The following is a 15901-nucleotide window of genomic DNA, read 5'->3' as shown; positions in this document are numbered from 1 at the left end:
CCTCCTGCCTCAGTCTCCTGAGTAACTGGGATGACAAGTAACACCTATCTTCAGTTTGTCTAAGTTGAGACGCGCCATCTGTGTCTTCAGGAGGGCCCACGTGACAGCTGTATGTTAGGACTCACATCTGTGTGTGTCTTCCTGTTTCTGTTTCCCAGGAGAACCGACCCGAATACAGGAAGACTCCAATGGGAAGACCTTCACTGTGAGCAGCTCGGTGACATTACAGGTTACCCGGGAGGATGACGGAGCAGACATAGTGTGCTCAGTGAACCACGAATCTCTAAAGGGAGCTGACAGATCCACCTCTCAACATATTGAAGTTTTATGTATGTCATGGGCTTGGGGGTGAAGAAGGACCAGGTATGAGTTGGGGGTTGGGTACAAAGGAAAAAGAGCCCGATGTCCATGAGGCACCACACACACAAAAGTGAATACGTTAAAAAGGAGCCCACAGGTAGCAGTGCTTTAGCTCTCTCTGTAAAGGGCCCAGCAGTAAATATTGTAGCCTAGGAGAGTCCGACAGTCTCTTTCCCGACCACTTAACTCTGCCTTTGCTGCAGGGGAGTAGACACAGACAGTAGGCAAACAAATGAGCTGGGCTGTGTTCCAATAAAACTTTATTTACAAAGGTGTGCAACTGGCAGGATTTGGTCCAAGGGTCAGTTTACCAACCCCGGAGTTAAGCCAGTGTACCGTAGGCAATTAGATTGCAAATTACAGTGATAACTGGAGCAAATCACAAGTCCCAGGATATAGTTTCGAGTCTGTCCTCCACCACTTACTAGCTAAGTGACGTTAAGTTTACCCCACAGAACTTGACTCATTATCTGTGAAACAAGACAGATGGAGAAGGGGATCACTGAGGCTTCCTTTGGGGCTAACATTCCATGACTTCCGAAAAGTACGAATGCAAGGAAAATCCAGTCTTCCGGGCACCCGTCACCTCTTCCCAGATCTTTTCCCAGCTATTCCCACATCTTTTCCCAACTATTCCCAGATCTTTACTCTTCTGTCTGCCCCAGCTCCATGAATTTTCTTGGTCTGCTGAGCTGAAAGGTCCACCGTCACCATCAGTACTCCCACCCTTTCCAGGGATCTATATCCCCTTCTATGGAATCTGCCTTTAGAATGGACAGAAACTTCTGAGGAAGTTTGGACACTTGCAAGTTTCTCATCTGAAGAAATAAGGAAATTTTCTGAAAGAATTTTCCTTAGGTACGGGGAACCCAGGGGAAAAGAATAGCCAAAATCCAAAGGTAGAGGATTCAAGAGTAACAGAATAGTGGATTTCTTGTCCTAATGTTAAAAAAAAAAAAAAAAAAAAAAACAGTTGGGCAGCTTTTGCAAATAACTGAAGTCCTTAACCTCTTTATGGGATAATCAGGTGGAGCATTCTTCTTAACTTCAATGCCATTCCATCGATGGCTAGACCCACTATTCAAACTTGAACATGAAGTAGGTGCACAGTAGCACCACTGACCATTCCGAGGGTACTCAGTCTGCACGCGGATGAGCTGGCCGCAGTGCCCCCTACTTACTAGCTGTGCTATCTTGACCAAGGCTTCATTTCTCTGTGCCTCCTGCTGGCTTCACTGAGTTATCCTGAGGATTAAATGAAACAATACATATGAAAGAACTCTTGTAAACTTCAAAGGACCCCGTAATCACCAGCTCTGAGTGTGAGGCTCCTGGCCTTGGGCATTTCCCCTGAGCCCTGTTCTCTGGCCAGGTAAAGAAGGCCCTTTCCTGTCTTAACTCCTCTGTGAGAATCCAGACCATCTGGCAATTACTCTCCAGGGATCTTTTGGCCCAAGCATGGATCAGCAGTCAGGCAACAAATGTTGTACTCCAGGCACTGTGCTAGAGGTTTCTGCGGCTGTGGGGGCCCCAGAACACCCCTTCTCTCACCTGGCCTGACTCTCTTTGGCCTGTTTTATTTGATTGGAACACGTTCATTAACTGGTTGTTAAGGTTGGCTTTTTCCTTAGGGGAAGCACAGTCTCTTTATCTGCCGTTCTAAACCAGCATCTGGTGGTATTGTTCTCAGCCACCATCTGCACCTAGCCTCTTAAGCAGCCCTTTGGCGTCAATGGCAGATGCCATTATTCCTTCCCAGAGCTCATCTATATTGTGTCAGTCCATTTCTGCAGCCAAAATATGAACCCCCCCCCCATCTCTTGCTGTTTCAAAGCTCTCATTTTGTGTTTGGACTGACCCTTCGAAGTGCTGTTTTGTGTTCAAACGTTGCTGCCGGTTCTAAGCTCCCTGGCAGAGTACACAGAACTAAGAGGTTGTGAACTCCGTCAGTGTCAAGTTCAGGTGCCTTTGTTCCGTTAAAAATATGCATTTAGTCCTGTCGGTGTGCAAGGCCGTTGGCGAGGGGTGAATAAATCACTTATTCCCCTTCTCAGCTCTGTGAAGACCTCCGGTCTGCCCCACCAAGGGCAGACCTTCTGAGACCACCCGATCTCTAGGTGGTTAGTCTCAGGGAAGGAAAGCCTCTTAGGGTTTGGAGACATTGATGGGTAAAAGCCATAGTGTGTAACTGGGTGATTTCAAGATTTGGGAGATATCCTAAATAGGAATGGGGAATTTTGTGTTGACAACCTTTCCTTCTTCACAGACACACCGACTGCAATGATCAGGCCGGACCCTCCACATCCCCGTGAAGGCCAGAAGCTGTCGCTGCACTGTGAGGGTCGAGGCAATCCCGTGTAAGATCCGCCTGCCGGCCTCCTAGACCTCCACACTCTCAGATTGTCACCTTCACTGGATGTCTTCTTCCCATCTCCCCTGCACTGTCCGAGCTGAGCCTCCAACCCTCTGACTCTGTCCAACATCCATCCTTTGAGCGTTTCTTCTGAAAAACATCAGAAGTGGGTGGGGACACTCTTTAGCTTAGCGTCTCAGCCTCTCCCGAGGAACCGAGTTATAGTAAGACTCGACTTAGGAAATCTCCTCCTCCTTTAGAATTAACCCAAGAGGCCACCATCCCCCCACCCCCGCCTCTGGAACCCTCAGCATCCTACCGCTTCTTGAGCCTTATCCGTTCCTGACTTCCCTTCTCCCCATTTATTTTTCTTTCTTCAGCCCCCTGGCTTAGGCTCGCCTAACACTCCTAATTGTTCTACTCCAACAGCCCCCAGAAGTACCTCTGGATGAAGGAGGGCAGTGACCCGCCCCTGAAGACCACCCAGGAGAGCGCCCTCATCTTCCCCTTCCTCAACAAGAGTGACAGCGGCATCTACGGCTGCACTGCCATCAGCAACATGGGCAGCTACACGGCCTACTTCACTCTCAATGTCAACGGTGAGCTCGCTCTCCAGGTCCCCTCTCCCAGCGTCTCCCTTCTCTCTGCATCACACACTCTTCTTCTTCCCACTTCCGGAGAGCTTTCCCCTCACCTGGACTGGGAGTGGACTTAAGGAAAAATAGCTCGCTCCCGGGAGGGCTGAGGACTGAGGCTCTAGGTCTACTCTGGGATGTGTGATAAGGGAAAATCAGTGAAAGGGTGGGTTCTCACCCGCCTTTGTCTAGAAACTGTGGCTCTACTGGTACCATCTTCCAACCTCAGGAGGATAATTCTGCACCTAGAGGCCCTGGAGCCTGTCAGGTTCAAGTGTACGTGTATCTCCCAGGCCAAAAAGTTGATCTCAGAGTTCCTCCTTCTAGGACTAACTATCAGATGCAGATTGCTGCTGTCGTTTCCAGATTTTGGGGAGTAGTATTCTACTGGGTCCGGGCTGAAAAACAAGAGAGAAACTTATAGTGTGCAGAGAAAGAGTCAGGATCTTTTCTCAGCTGCTGTATTTTCTAGAGGGACCAGTGGATGCTCCTTTTCTGAAGTTCTTCTCAAAACTGCAACCACCAAACCCAGCAAAGAGTCTCCTTCTAGGACACTTTGCAAAGAATTCTTTTTAAGATCCCAATGGCAGCAGAGACCTGCCAGAAAGTCTTGCGAACTTTTCTGCAGCATATGGAAAATGCATTGTCATGGGAACTTCAGAGGCTCCCTGACTTGAAATGCCCATTAATACAGTATGTGTGTGTGGGTGTGTGTGTGTGTGTGTGGGTGTGTGTGTGTGTATGTGTGTTAGGCCTGGGGGATAAAAGCCAAGTTCCGGGAGATAAGAGGCCTGAGTTCTTGGGACCAGAATGTCTAGATGGGTGATTCCAACTTCAGGAGCCAATCACAGCATGGGGGAGCTGCTTCGGCACAACAAACAGGGCTATTGTAAGATGCCAGGAGCAAAGACAAAGAACTGAGGTCTGGTCTCTGCCCCCAGATCACTCCAGACCAAGTCTGACGGTGATTGGCAGTGAGAGAAAGTTCTTGTGTCCTGCAGTTGGTATCTTGCTGATCTCCTCTCTCTGCCCTGTGCTTAAAAGCCCAGAGGGAGTCCCGTTTGATTCATGTGCTGCCAGTGCTGACGCCTGGTGGCCAACAGAGTTACTGCATTTGGCTTTCAGGAACATCCAAGTGGAAAACTTGCCAAGGATGAAATTAAATATAGAGACAGGGGCTCTACCGAGGTCATTTGGCAGTGGAAACTTGTGCTCTTCTAAGGCATTTCCACATCCATAGTTTCTGGAATAATTATCCAGGATTAATTTTCAATGTGTACACTGTCTCATATATGATTTCAGAAGGAAATAGTGTGTTAAACTCCTTCAGCTGCCTCCAAGTTATACCATCACATCCACCCGATCCTCTCAAGGTGCACAGGGACCCATCCTCTCCCTATCTCTTAAGCGGGACACGAGAAACCAGTGAACAAGCCAGGAATGGTGGCCTGCCTTTGTAATCCCTGTGACTTGGGAGAGGCGTGGGCAGGAGGATCACAACTTCAAGGCCAGCCTCAGTAACTTAGCGAGGCCCTGAGCAGCTTAGAGAGACCCTGTCTCAAAATAAAAATCAATCAATAAAAATTAAGGACTGGGGATCTAGATCAGCAGCCCTGGATTCCATGTTTCCTTTTCAAATAAGTCATAAACAAGCAAGGAACTAAAAACCATGTCTAGTCAAGCCTGAGAAGACAGAGATAGGAAAGTTTTTTTTTTTTAAAAAAAAAGTATAGAAATGGTCAATGAGACATCTAGACTCAAGCTGAGTTTTGAAAAGCCAAGCAGTAAAACAGTAGGTCTCCCATGGGTGGGAGAACTACAGCTGTGGCTAATGTAATTTTGGATACCTCGGAACGATGTCCTGGGCCTGTGTACCGGCCTTTGGATATTTGAGTCCCTGTTTACGGCTGGGGCTGTTTTGGCCACACCCATCCCCTGTTGCTATGGGGATCCAGTGGCAGAGACACCAACTGTCATGGGAGAAAACAAGTCAGTCCTTGTCCCTTGACCCTTGGGTGGTGATCAGTGCAGTTGGAATCCCAGGCCTCCTTGTTGAGACAGGCCAAAAGGCCGCAGGCTTACTGGAGCATTAAGATTTCCTGCCGAGAAGGAACACTCTTCTTTATGCTAAGCAGGTATCTCATTGTTGTTACTGTTGATTTCTGTGCTTGTGGTGCTGGGGGTGGAACCTGGGGCCTCCACCTACAAGTCCAGGGCTCAACCCCTGAGCTCCATCCCCAGCACTTTTTAGTTTTTATTTGGAGAAAGGGTCTTGCTAAGTCTCCAAGACGGGTCTCAAACTTTCCATCTTTCGGTTTCACTCTCCCAAGTCGTGGGGTTCCAGGTGTGGGCCACCGCGCACAGGGTTGAAGTGGGCTGCATTAGCTTTTCACTGTTCTTTCCCTGTCTGATCTCAGGGCGGTAGGAAACGAGGCTGAGAAGCCCCCTAAAGAACTAGCTTCGAATCCCATTTAGACCGGAGGGTAAGAGTGCATGGCCTAAGGGGAAGGAACAACTGATCACCCACAAGTGAGAGAGAAAGAGAGGTTGGTAACAGGCATTAAAGCAATGGTCTTTGATCAAGGTCAAGTTTTGGTGCCAAAAAAAAAATCAACTTGCAAGATTGAATGTGAGCAGATTTTACTTATTCCCAAATATGTCAAGTTTTTTTTGTTTTTTTATTTTTTTTAAACGATTGCTATGTTCCAGATTTGGCGAAGCCATCTTGAGAACAAACTATGTCAGCTCCCCTTTGCTGAAGGCCTCCCGATGTTAAGGGCCTTTTCTCTGCTGAGTTAGACTCCCCGGGGCTGAGTTCGAATGCTGAGATAGTGGTTCCCCCAGATCTGACCGTGTGCCTCCCTCTCTCCAGACCCCAGTCCGGTGCCCTCGTCCAGCAGCACCTACCATGCCATCATCGGCGGGATCGTGGCGTTCATTGTCTTCCTGCTGCTCATCCTGCTCATCTTCCTGGGACACTACTTGATCCGGCACAAAGGTCTGAAGCATGAGGAGAACTTGGGTGGGTTGGGAGATGGGTCAAGGGCATGCAGGGAGAAGAAGCCTATACCAAGGGCCTGCAGGTACTCAGTCGGCCCCTTGGAGAGTTTGAAGGGAAAAAAATCATGCAGTCAAGCCCCTGAGAGCCACCCCTGAGTGTTCACTGAGCACCACCAACTCCACAGTGAAGCCCGATGGCTTGGTCATCATCCAAGTAAAATCCAACCTTCCCACTCAGACACCTGCTCCAGGCTGCCGTGCCTCCAGGGTCTCTGCTGTCAGACTGAGAGTGCCTGAAATGACTCCATCCCACATTTTCCTGTACTCTTATCCTTTCTGGTTAGCCTCTTCTTCCTTCTCTGAGCTCCTCACTCCTCCACCTCACCCCAAGCAGCCAGGGCACAGTGGGCCACGCCTGCCATCCCTTTGGCTTGGGTGGCTGAGGCAGGGAGACTGCAATTTTGACACCAGCCTCTTAATGTAAGGACGTCCTAAGCAACTTGGTGAGACCCTGTCCCAAAATACAAACTTAAAAGGTTGGGGATGTAGCTCAGTGGTAAAGCACCTCTGAGTTCCATCTCCAGTATGCAAAAAAAAAAAAAAGAAAAAAGAAAAAAAAAAGCTACTCATAAGTTGAGATAGCAGTTCCTCATCACCAGTCTGTACCTGCACATATATATGCTCGTGCACCCACACACACACACAGACACACACCCCTTTCTCTTTTTCTGTCTTGTCTATATGATAGAGGAGATTCTAATGAATCAGGGCAGGATTCGGGATTCATTGGGGTGTGGTCAGGGGAGGGATGCTGGGAGTAAATAAATGCAAAGGAGGTGAGGTAGGGGGCAGAAAGCTCCAGGTGAGAGAAGACATGACAGCAGCCTTGTGCAAGTGGGTGGGCGGGCGGGAAAGTGGAAGTGGGCAGTGTGGACTGCGGAGGCCCAGAAGCCGCTGCTGAGACGGGGAGCCTCTTTCTCCACACAGGAACCTACCTGACGCACGAGGCCAAGGGCTCCGACGACGCCCCAGATGCGGACACGGCCATCATCAACGCAGAAGGCGGGCAGTCAGGAGGGGATGACAAGAAGGAGTATTTCATCTAGGGGCACCTGCTCACCTCCTGCGCCCCCCAGGGGCCCCGCGGGGACTGCTGGGGCCGTCACCAACCCGGACTTGTACAGAGCGACCCCAGGGCCGCCCCTCCCGCTTGCTCCCCAGCCCACCCGCCCCCCTGTACAGAATGTCTGCTTTGGGTGCGGTTTTGTACTCGGTTTGGAATGGGGAGGGAGGAGGGCGGGGGGGAGGGGAGGGTTACCCTCAGCCCTTTCCGTGGCTTCTCTGCGTTTGGGTTTATTATTATTTTTGTAACAATCCCAAATCAAATCCGTCTCCAGGCTGGAGAGGCAGGGCTCCTGGGGTGAGGAAAGAAAAAAAAAAAACAAAACAAAAACAAAAAAAACAAAAAACAAAAGCAAAAACAAACCAAAAAAAAAAAAAAAGCGCAAAACGAAAAGAACAAAATCCAAAAAAAATAATAAGGAAGAAAAGAAAAGAAAACCTGGACCGCTGGAGGAGAATGGAGGTGGAAGGGTAGGAAATGGGGAAGGAATAGGGCTGGTGTGGAGGGTGGGGCTCTCCCCAGCCCTCCTCCCTCCATTCCCCCAGCAGAGGCGTTTCCCAGACTTCGGAAACCCAGGAACGGGAAAGTTGTGAGCAGGGGCTGGCGGTGGCTTTCCCTCTGTGAGCCATGAACAGCCGTGTCATCTGGACAGGGAGACAGGTGCCGGTGACCCTGAAGCTCTCCCTTCTATCGCAGAGAGGAAGGGGTGAGCGGAGCGGAACAGGTCTCTGGGAGATGTAGGGACCCAGGGCTTTACCCCTGCGAGGAAGGGCAGATCTGCAGAGGAAGGATGGATGGTGGGAAGAGCCCTGTCCACCCCTCTCCTCTCAGGATGAATGAAGCCAGGCCTCGGGGACAGCAGAGCCCGGCTGCCCTTCCTAGTCCCAGCAGCGGTGGGCGAGGCGCTGCTCTGGGGCCTGAACTGCATCTGCTTCCCCCGGCCGAGGGGTCCCTCACTCTTACCTAGCACCCTGGACTGTTGCACGGCAACCGCTCCTCTCATGGCATTGCTCAGCAACTCCGCCTCCATCTTGTGCCACCCTGTGCCCCTTCCTGTCCCCTCTACCAGCCCTTGGTCCTTCCTCCCTCAGCAGCCAGGCAGACATAACAACAAAAATACTAAAAGGAGCTTCACTGCACTGAGCTGTTTCCTGCCCCAACTAAGGGAATAATGTGAACTCTGTGCGCATGTGTGTGTGTGTCACTGTGTGTAAATGTGTGTGGGTGTGTATGTGCTGTATGTGCCTGTGTGTCTGTGTGCATGAGAAACAGAGAGGGATGGAGGAGGAGGAGGGCCAAGGACCCGGGGTCCTGGGCAGGTGGACGGGGCGTGGAGCTTGGAGAGGAGGGCTTTGGGAGTGGAGGAGACCTGGTCAGGGTTTGTACCTCGCCTGGGATGTTGCTCCATCCGGGTCTTTTCCATGCTACCCCCCAATGCCCGTCTGTTTCAGAGAAAGCAGTCCCGGGATGTGTTTTTGCCCAGCTGTTCATCTCATCCCTTCCTGAAACACAGAGCATCCGGCCCCTCCCTCAGCATCCCACCTCCAAGCCCTGGAGTCAGAGTCCCAGCCTTTGCTATGCACTCCACAGGCCTCTCCTCGGCACTGACCCTGGATTCCCAGCTGTGGATATCCATAGGTCTGGGTCCCCACCCCTGCTTGGGGTTTTCGGTTTTTCCTCCTGTGGCCAAGCTGGCTGCTGTGGAGATGAGGCTGCTCACCCTCCTTGTGCTGCCAGGCCTGCCCCCCACCCCTCAGAACCCCCCCGGATGCTCTTGGCCATTCCCCTCCCCCTCTCCAGCATGTCCTCCCTGCTTTGACAACGGGGCGTGCAAAACGGGACATCTGCAATCCAGCAGGTCGACCCACTCCTTCAGTTCAGGTAATACCTTTGTGAATCTTCCAGCCCCTGGTTAGGGCCCTGGGCACAGCAGGCAGCACCCCCCCCCTCACTTAAGCCAGGGCCCCCTCCTCTTTCAGCAGCAAGGGAGTCTCGGGCCCCAGGTCTCTTGGGCTTCCTGTCTCCCGGCACCCGCTTTTGGGAAAAAAAAATGATTTTTCCTCTTGGAGCTGAACCACTCTGTCCATATAACACAGAAGCCATATTTGTACGGGGGGCGGGGGGAGCGGGGCTGTCGTGCTGTGTGTGTCTGTCCGTGGGGGGGAGGGGGGCAGGGAGCAGGGAGGGGACCGTGTATCTTTATAATCTTTCTAACTCTCCTGTGCTGATCTCAGAGGGATCACCCTCAATATATCTGGATTACCCGTGTCGTCCGGCTGCCTCCTTTCTGCGGCTCTCACCCTGCAGGGCTGCGAGTAGCCAAGGGCTGTTCCGGAATCCCTGGCACCTGGCACCTGCCATCTCCAGGGGCCGCCGTGTCCTTGCCATGTTCTCTCGAGAGCCTCTGTGTCTGGAAACAAGGGAGACAGTGTCTTCACCCCCTTTTCCTGGGTCCTCCCTTTCCAGAGAGGGTTCGGGGTGGGACACCCGACTGTCCCCCCAGTCCTCTGTCTGGCACTTGGAGGCACCCTCAACACTGTCCAGGAAGGAGAGTGACCCGATCGTGGCCAAACTTAACTTTCCAGCCCTCCTCCTGTTCCACTGAGACCCCGCATCCTGGGAGATCATGGAGGCATTTCTACAAGGTCTGAGGTGTTTTGCCCCCAGGTACCCCTCTGTGTGACGGAGATAAAGGTCCTTGACAGACCTTCCATGCTTTCTTGAAAAAATGGATCCCAGTGTCCCCGGTCCTGCTCCTGCCTCACTGTTCTGACGTGAACGTTCTAGGACCCCATGCCTCCCCAGATCCAGGCTACAACGCCCACCCTGAAGAAATAAAATGCAGAAAGCGGGTGACGAAATAGCAGAGATCCTGGGAAAGCGGCCGAAGGAGGGCCCACCAAGGAGAGCCATGGGCTCAGGAGCATCCGCCTGCAGGGAAGATGCCCTGGGTTTCTGCCAGCCAGAGAACTAGCAGTTCCACTCACCCCTGTCCCCAGAAGAAACCTTACTTATTGTGAGATGTCAGGCCAATGAAGCAACTCCAGAACCCTTATGTCCCCAACAGAAACATGAGTAGAGATTATCCCATGGGGTAAAAATATGGTGTCTCGTTGTCCCCAAGAGCCTTCCTTGAACATGGCAGACCAAGTGCTCTGCTTAGTGTGGAAGAGACATTCACAGAGCCCATAGGTGGTGAAGCACATGCTCCATCAGTCCCCAGAGGAGGGTGGCGATTCAGCCTTGACAGCTCCTTCATTCCTGCTTCCCTCTCACACCGGCACACCACACCTCAACAGCCATTCACACTCCCCAGACGCTGCCAACACCTATCACACACTCAGATGTGGGGCACATGGCTACATCACACACACACACACACACACACGCACACACACACACACACACACACACAGGTAAATCATTCTACCCCCCGTAATACACACAAACAGCCCCCACCAAAATGCATACCCTGACCCGAGGCTGGACAGATCCAACCCCAAGCACCATGCACACACCTTCCCACACACCCGTGGCTTTGGAACTCTCTCCTTGGATCCCGTCCAGGGGGCTGGGCAGCACTGAGGTCATCTGCTGCCGTGGCTCTCCCGCTTCCCAGCTCTTCTCTTATCTCTGCCTCTCACGCCGCCCCTGGCCGTCTCCTTTCTTCCTTCCTTGTGACTCTTCCTTCCAAGAGTCTCCACTTGCTGGAAAGCCCCCAGGTTTCCCCCTTTCCATCTTCGGGAAAACGCCCCCTTTCTGGTCCTGGCCGTGATGCTTTCCTGAGACCGTCTTGACCCGCCAGACCCAACCTCAAAACAGGAAGCCCGGGGCCAGGGCCCCCATGTGGACCTCGGGCTCCGGCAGGCAGTGGGCGTGGGGGGTAAGGCTTCCTGAGCGCTGCCCCCGGGCCCTGCCCAGAGCCTGAGGGCCTTCATTAGGCCTCAGCACTTATCTTGGAACCACAGCTGCAGACAGAGAGTCCCAGCCCTGCTCTCGGCCTGCCCTGAGCGCACAGCGCCATGGGGAACTGCCTGCCCCGGGTGAGTGGGGGAGCCCCTCCACACTGCCTGCCCCTTGGCCCCACGGCCCTGGGTGAGCCCCCAGCTCCTTCCTTTTCTCGTGGTCTCTTAGCCCCCTCCTGGCTCTGTCTCCTCTTAGCAATCTGCTTCCTTCTCTCCTCCTTACCCCAGTCTCCCCTGACGGTCTTTTTCCTTTCCCTTCACTTCTCAGCCAGTTCCATCCAGGTCCTGGATGACCCTGCTGCCCTCTGCCTTCTGTTCCTCCGGTCCTACCCCTTCCCTGGCTTTTCCACACCCTGTCCCTGTTCCGGGCTGCTCAGCCTCCCTCCCTGGGCTCTCCTTCTCCACCTCCCTTCCCAAGTCCCCGAGGTGCCAGAGGGTGGGGTTCCCGGACGCTCTGACGGCCCCCTCTGCTGCGTGTTACCCTCCAGGTGGAATCGTCCCTCGCCGAGAACAGAAGTCAGTTGTTTTTTGAAGACTTTGCTTGGAATTATTCCTACGGTGAGGAATCCTACGGGGACGTCTACATCCCGGACGCTGTCGCCCCCTGCCACTCCTGTAACCTGCTCGATGACTCCTCGCTGCCCTTCTTCATCCTGGCCAGCGTCCTGGGCATTGTGGCTAGTGGCGCGGTCCTCTTGGCACTTTGCAGATCTCCCTTCCACTGGCGGCTCTGCCCCAGTTGGCCAGTCCTGGCCCAGCTGGCTGTGGGAAGCGCCCTCTTCAGCATGGCCGTGCCCATTCTGGCCCCAGGGCTCAACAGCGCCCACAACCTTACCCTGTGTCGCCTGGGCTACTGGGTCTGGTACTGCTCGGCCTTTGCCCAGGCTCTACTGATAGTGTACCACGCCTGCCTGGACCCTAACCTGGGGACAGGCCACACCTGGGGTCTCACTCTCGGCCTCTCCGTGGGGCTCTGGGGAGCAGCTGCTGTATTAGGGCTGCCAATCACCCTGGCCACGGACACGTCGTACGGCCTGTGCACCCTGGCGTCCAGCAGAGGCCTGGGGACTCTGCAGTCCATACACGCTGCCATCTGCTTTGGCATCTTTGTCTTGCTGCCCCTGGGTTTGTTGGGAGCCAAGGGGCTGCGGAAGGCGTTGTACAGGGGGCCACGTCCCTGGATCAGCGTCCTGTGGGTCTGGTTCGTTTTCTGGTGGCCTCACGGGGTAGTTCTGGGATTCGACTCCCTGGTGAGGTCCAAGGTCCTGCTGCTGCCCACGTGTCTGGCTCAGCAGGTCCTGGACCTGGCCCTGCACCTGGCAGAAGCCCTGGCCATACTGCACTGTGCCGTGTCTCCCCTGCTGGTGGCCCTGTTCTGCCACCAGGCCACCCACGCCTCCTTGCCCTCCCTGCCCCTTCCTGCAAGACGGTCTTCTCATCTGGACACTTTTGAAGGCAAATCCTCCCTCCCTTCCCACCTGTCAGCCTGAATTAAAGTTTACCACGGCTTTTGGGAAGTGAGTAGTTTCTGATTTTTGTCTGGGGATGAAGAGGAGAGGACGGAGAAGGGAGAGAGAGGAGGACATTTCCTGCCAGATTTTCCTGGCAGCATCTGTTTTGCGAGCCGGCCTGGGGAGAAAGGGAATGAGGTCTGAACATCCTCAGGACACACACATGTCTTCTTGAGGTGTGAGGCTCCTGCCTTCTCAAGGGGGAAGAGAGGAGAAATAGGAGCATGATGGGAGCAGATGAGCCCTGGAAACGAGAAGACATGCTTAATAGGTAAACAAAGAAAAGAAGCTCGTGCAGAGAGCAAAGGGGATAGGAAGAAAAAGTGGAAAAGCCAGGAGCAGTGGTCCATGCCTGCAATCCCATCTACTAGGGAGGCTGAGGCAGGAGGATCACAGTTTGAGGCCAGCCTCTGCAACTTAGTGAGATCCTGTTTCAACAAACAAATGAACAAAAAACTAAAAAGGACTGGGGATGTAGCTCAGTGGTAAAAGGGCCCCTGGTTTAAAAAAAAAATGATAGAAACGGAGAGAGAGAGAGAAGAACAACAATAAAGCCAGAGGTATATTTCCTCTTTCCTGTTCACCATGTGTAGACTCCCCCTGTCTTTTATCTCCTCTCTGGCTTTGTTTAGAGATCAGGGCAGGAGGGGAAGGAGGGAGAAGTATCCTCAGAGACATTCCTCAGTCCAGGGTGAAGTTTATTCTTGATTCCTGTGTGTGTGTGTGTGTGTGTGTGTGTGTGTGTGTGGTGTACACGTCCGTGTCTCAGTCTGTTAGAACCTAAATGCATTTTCGATGGTGCCTGTGTGTAATAACACATTTCTTTACATGTGCTTGCGGGTGGGCGGGGATCTGAACCCTACGTCCCCGTATAAGTGCACAGACTTCTCCAGGGTCCCTCTCCCCCCTTACTTCTGTGACCGTCCCCATTCTCAGGGAACGGAAGCAGGCTGGGAGTATTTACTCCTTAAACAAATGAATTACCCAGTTTTTTTTGTTGTTGTTGTTTGTTTGTTTTTTTTCTGGTGTAGAGGGAGGAAAAATCCAGAAGTCATGAAGAACGGAGAAACTTAAAAGGGGAGGCCCTAATCTGATTCATCTATTTGGAATCCCCTAGAATTTCCCTTTCAATCCCCAGTTACTGAATTAACGTTTCTTTCCCACACAAACCTTTCCTCCTGCTTCCCACACAATACCCCAAAGTACGAAGCCCTCTCTCTCCCAGATATGCCCCCGATCCTCTGGCTGTTTAAATATGACCTCGGAAGCTTCTGCTTACACGGTATCCAGCCAAGTTGAGGTGACGATTGGAAGGGGAGCAAGTCCCTCTTCATATGGGGGCACAACCTCCATTGCCAACAAATTCACCTCTTCCCAGAAAAGCCACAAAGACCTGCCCCCCACAACCCAGCTGAAGGCTGGCAACACCTGAGCAGGGCTCTCCAGTCTGTCTGAGCCTAGTTACCATCTTTCCATTTGTTCCCCAGAACAGGCCCTGCCCAGTTGTTCCCTGAAACGTTTTCTGCTTGACTCTGGGTCTGGGGATAAGTAGGAGGTAAGGGAGGGGCCGCAGAGAGTACGGAGAACATGTCGGGCAGGAGGGTCCAGAAGGCCCAGGGAATTGTCCTGGGTGGGTGCTGTGACAAGGCCTCTCCATCTCCCACCTCTGGTCTCTTAGCAACCGCCAGGTTTAGCTCCCGATTGGTGCAGCCCAAATTGAGAGGCGGGATCTGGGGACCGCTGGAGACGTGAGGGGGAACATTCTGAAACAGAAAGACGAGAGAGAGAGAGAGAGAGAGAGAGAGAGATGAAGAAAAAGGAAATAGTTTACAAACCGAGATTTTGCTCAGGGATATTCACCAAAGTCGGTGAATCTGTCCTGGTTATTTTTTTGATTTTTCTCCTATTCCCTTTCCAGCCTCCTTGCAAAACCGCCCCCTCTGTCACCCCTGACCACTCACTCTCTCAGTCCTGCCAGATGTTGCCCTCCTCCCTGACCAGGGACCGGATTGGAAAGGCTGACCTAGTTGAGGGGAAGGAGAGGCTGTTTGGGATTTCCAGAAGTTTCCAGCCTTAACCTGATGCGAGGAAGGCTTGGTTTCAGACCACCCCCCACCCCCAGCCCCACCAGCGCCCACAGACACCAGTCCCTCCTCACTTGCCCAGGTAGAGAGAGCCCAGACTCTTGGGGAGCAGCTTATCAGCTATTGCATCCCTCACCAAAGAAAGGCAGGAGCAGAAGCCGGCCACTGATAAGAGGTCAGAGTGGGTTGGAGACTGGCGTCCCCACCGTTATCTGCCCCTCATTCCCACCCCTGGCTGGCCTTGCCCTGGTCCCTTCAGAGGCTGCCCTTTCCCTGCCATTATCTATCTATCCTTCTGGATGGTTCTTTCTTACATCCAACTCTGACCTCAGCCATTTCTTTCAAGCTTTCCCCGGGGACCGGCTGCCCCTGTCCATTTAACTCACTGCATGCCACCGACCACTCTGAAATTGGTCTGAACCTGGCCTCTCTTCTGCGACTCTTCAGGAATACAAACCCTGTTTCCTTAGAACCCTGAAGAATTTAATCTGAGGGTTGGCAGGGACTTTAGCGGTGTATGAGTTATGGGGCCTCCTGGCTAAGCAAAAAAAAAAAAAAACTCTCAGAAAGATGAGAGCCGTCTGTGGAGGCTAGCTCTGGGGAGCACACAACGCCCTGGGGAGGGTCAATTTGCATTAAGGAAAGGGACTTGTTTCTGGAGGGAAGTTTAAAAATCATGTCGAGGCTCATAATTCATGTATTTCAGGCTGGGGCCGCTCCCGGAGGATCCAGGAAACCAATGCCTGGTCCTCACACCTTTTTATCCACCTTTATTTCCCTGTCCTCCATCCCCACCACCGCTGTCTTCCTGCAGCCACTCCCAGAGGAATTCTGATTGAGAACTTCACTGGGATTTCAGACCCGATTCAT

General features: G+C 52.7%; 2 protein-coding genes across 3 annotated transcripts in view; both read left to right on the top strand.

Annotated features, from left to right (window-relative positions):
• Positions 1-7573, top strand: part of Cadm3 (cell adhesion molecule 3) — a 30308-nt gene extending 22735 nt beyond the window's left edge. For both annotated transcript variants that reach the window (XM_026407961.2, XM_026407960.2), the window contains 5 exons: positions 159-329; positions 2627-2717; positions 3143-3312; positions 6221-6346; positions 7336-7573. In XM_026407961.2, coding sequence (XP_026263746.1) covers positions 159-329; positions 2627-2717; positions 3143-3312; positions 6221-6346; positions 7336-7454 — 677 coding nt within the window. In that variant the 3' untranslated portion in view covers positions 7455-7573. The remainder of the gene's footprint in view (positions 1-158; positions 330-2626; positions 2718-3142; positions 3313-6220; positions 6347-7335) is intronic.
• Positions 7574-11336: 3763 nt separating this feature from the next.
• Ackr1 (atypical chemokine receptor 1 (Duffy blood group)) lies at positions 11337-12990 on the top strand. The gene is made up of 2 exons (XM_026407962.2): positions 11337-11514; positions 11925-12990. Exons 1-2 carry the CDS (start codon positions 11494-11496, stop codon positions 12924-12926), a joined length of 1023 nt encoding a protein of 340 aa, XP_026263747.1. The 5' UTR covers positions 11337-11493; the 3' UTR covers positions 12927-12990.
• Positions 12991-15901: the final 2911 nt, after the last annotated feature.

Source organism: Urocitellus parryii, chromosome 11 (assembly GCF_045843805.1).
Source record: "Urocitellus parryii isolate mUroPar1 chromosome 11, mUroPar1.hap1, whole genome shotgun sequence".
NCBI classification, from domain to species: domain Eukaryota; kingdom Metazoa; phylum Chordata; class Mammalia; order Rodentia; family Sciuridae; genus Urocitellus; species Urocitellus parryii.
This window is presented reverse-complemented; position numbering and strand designations above follow the sequence as displayed.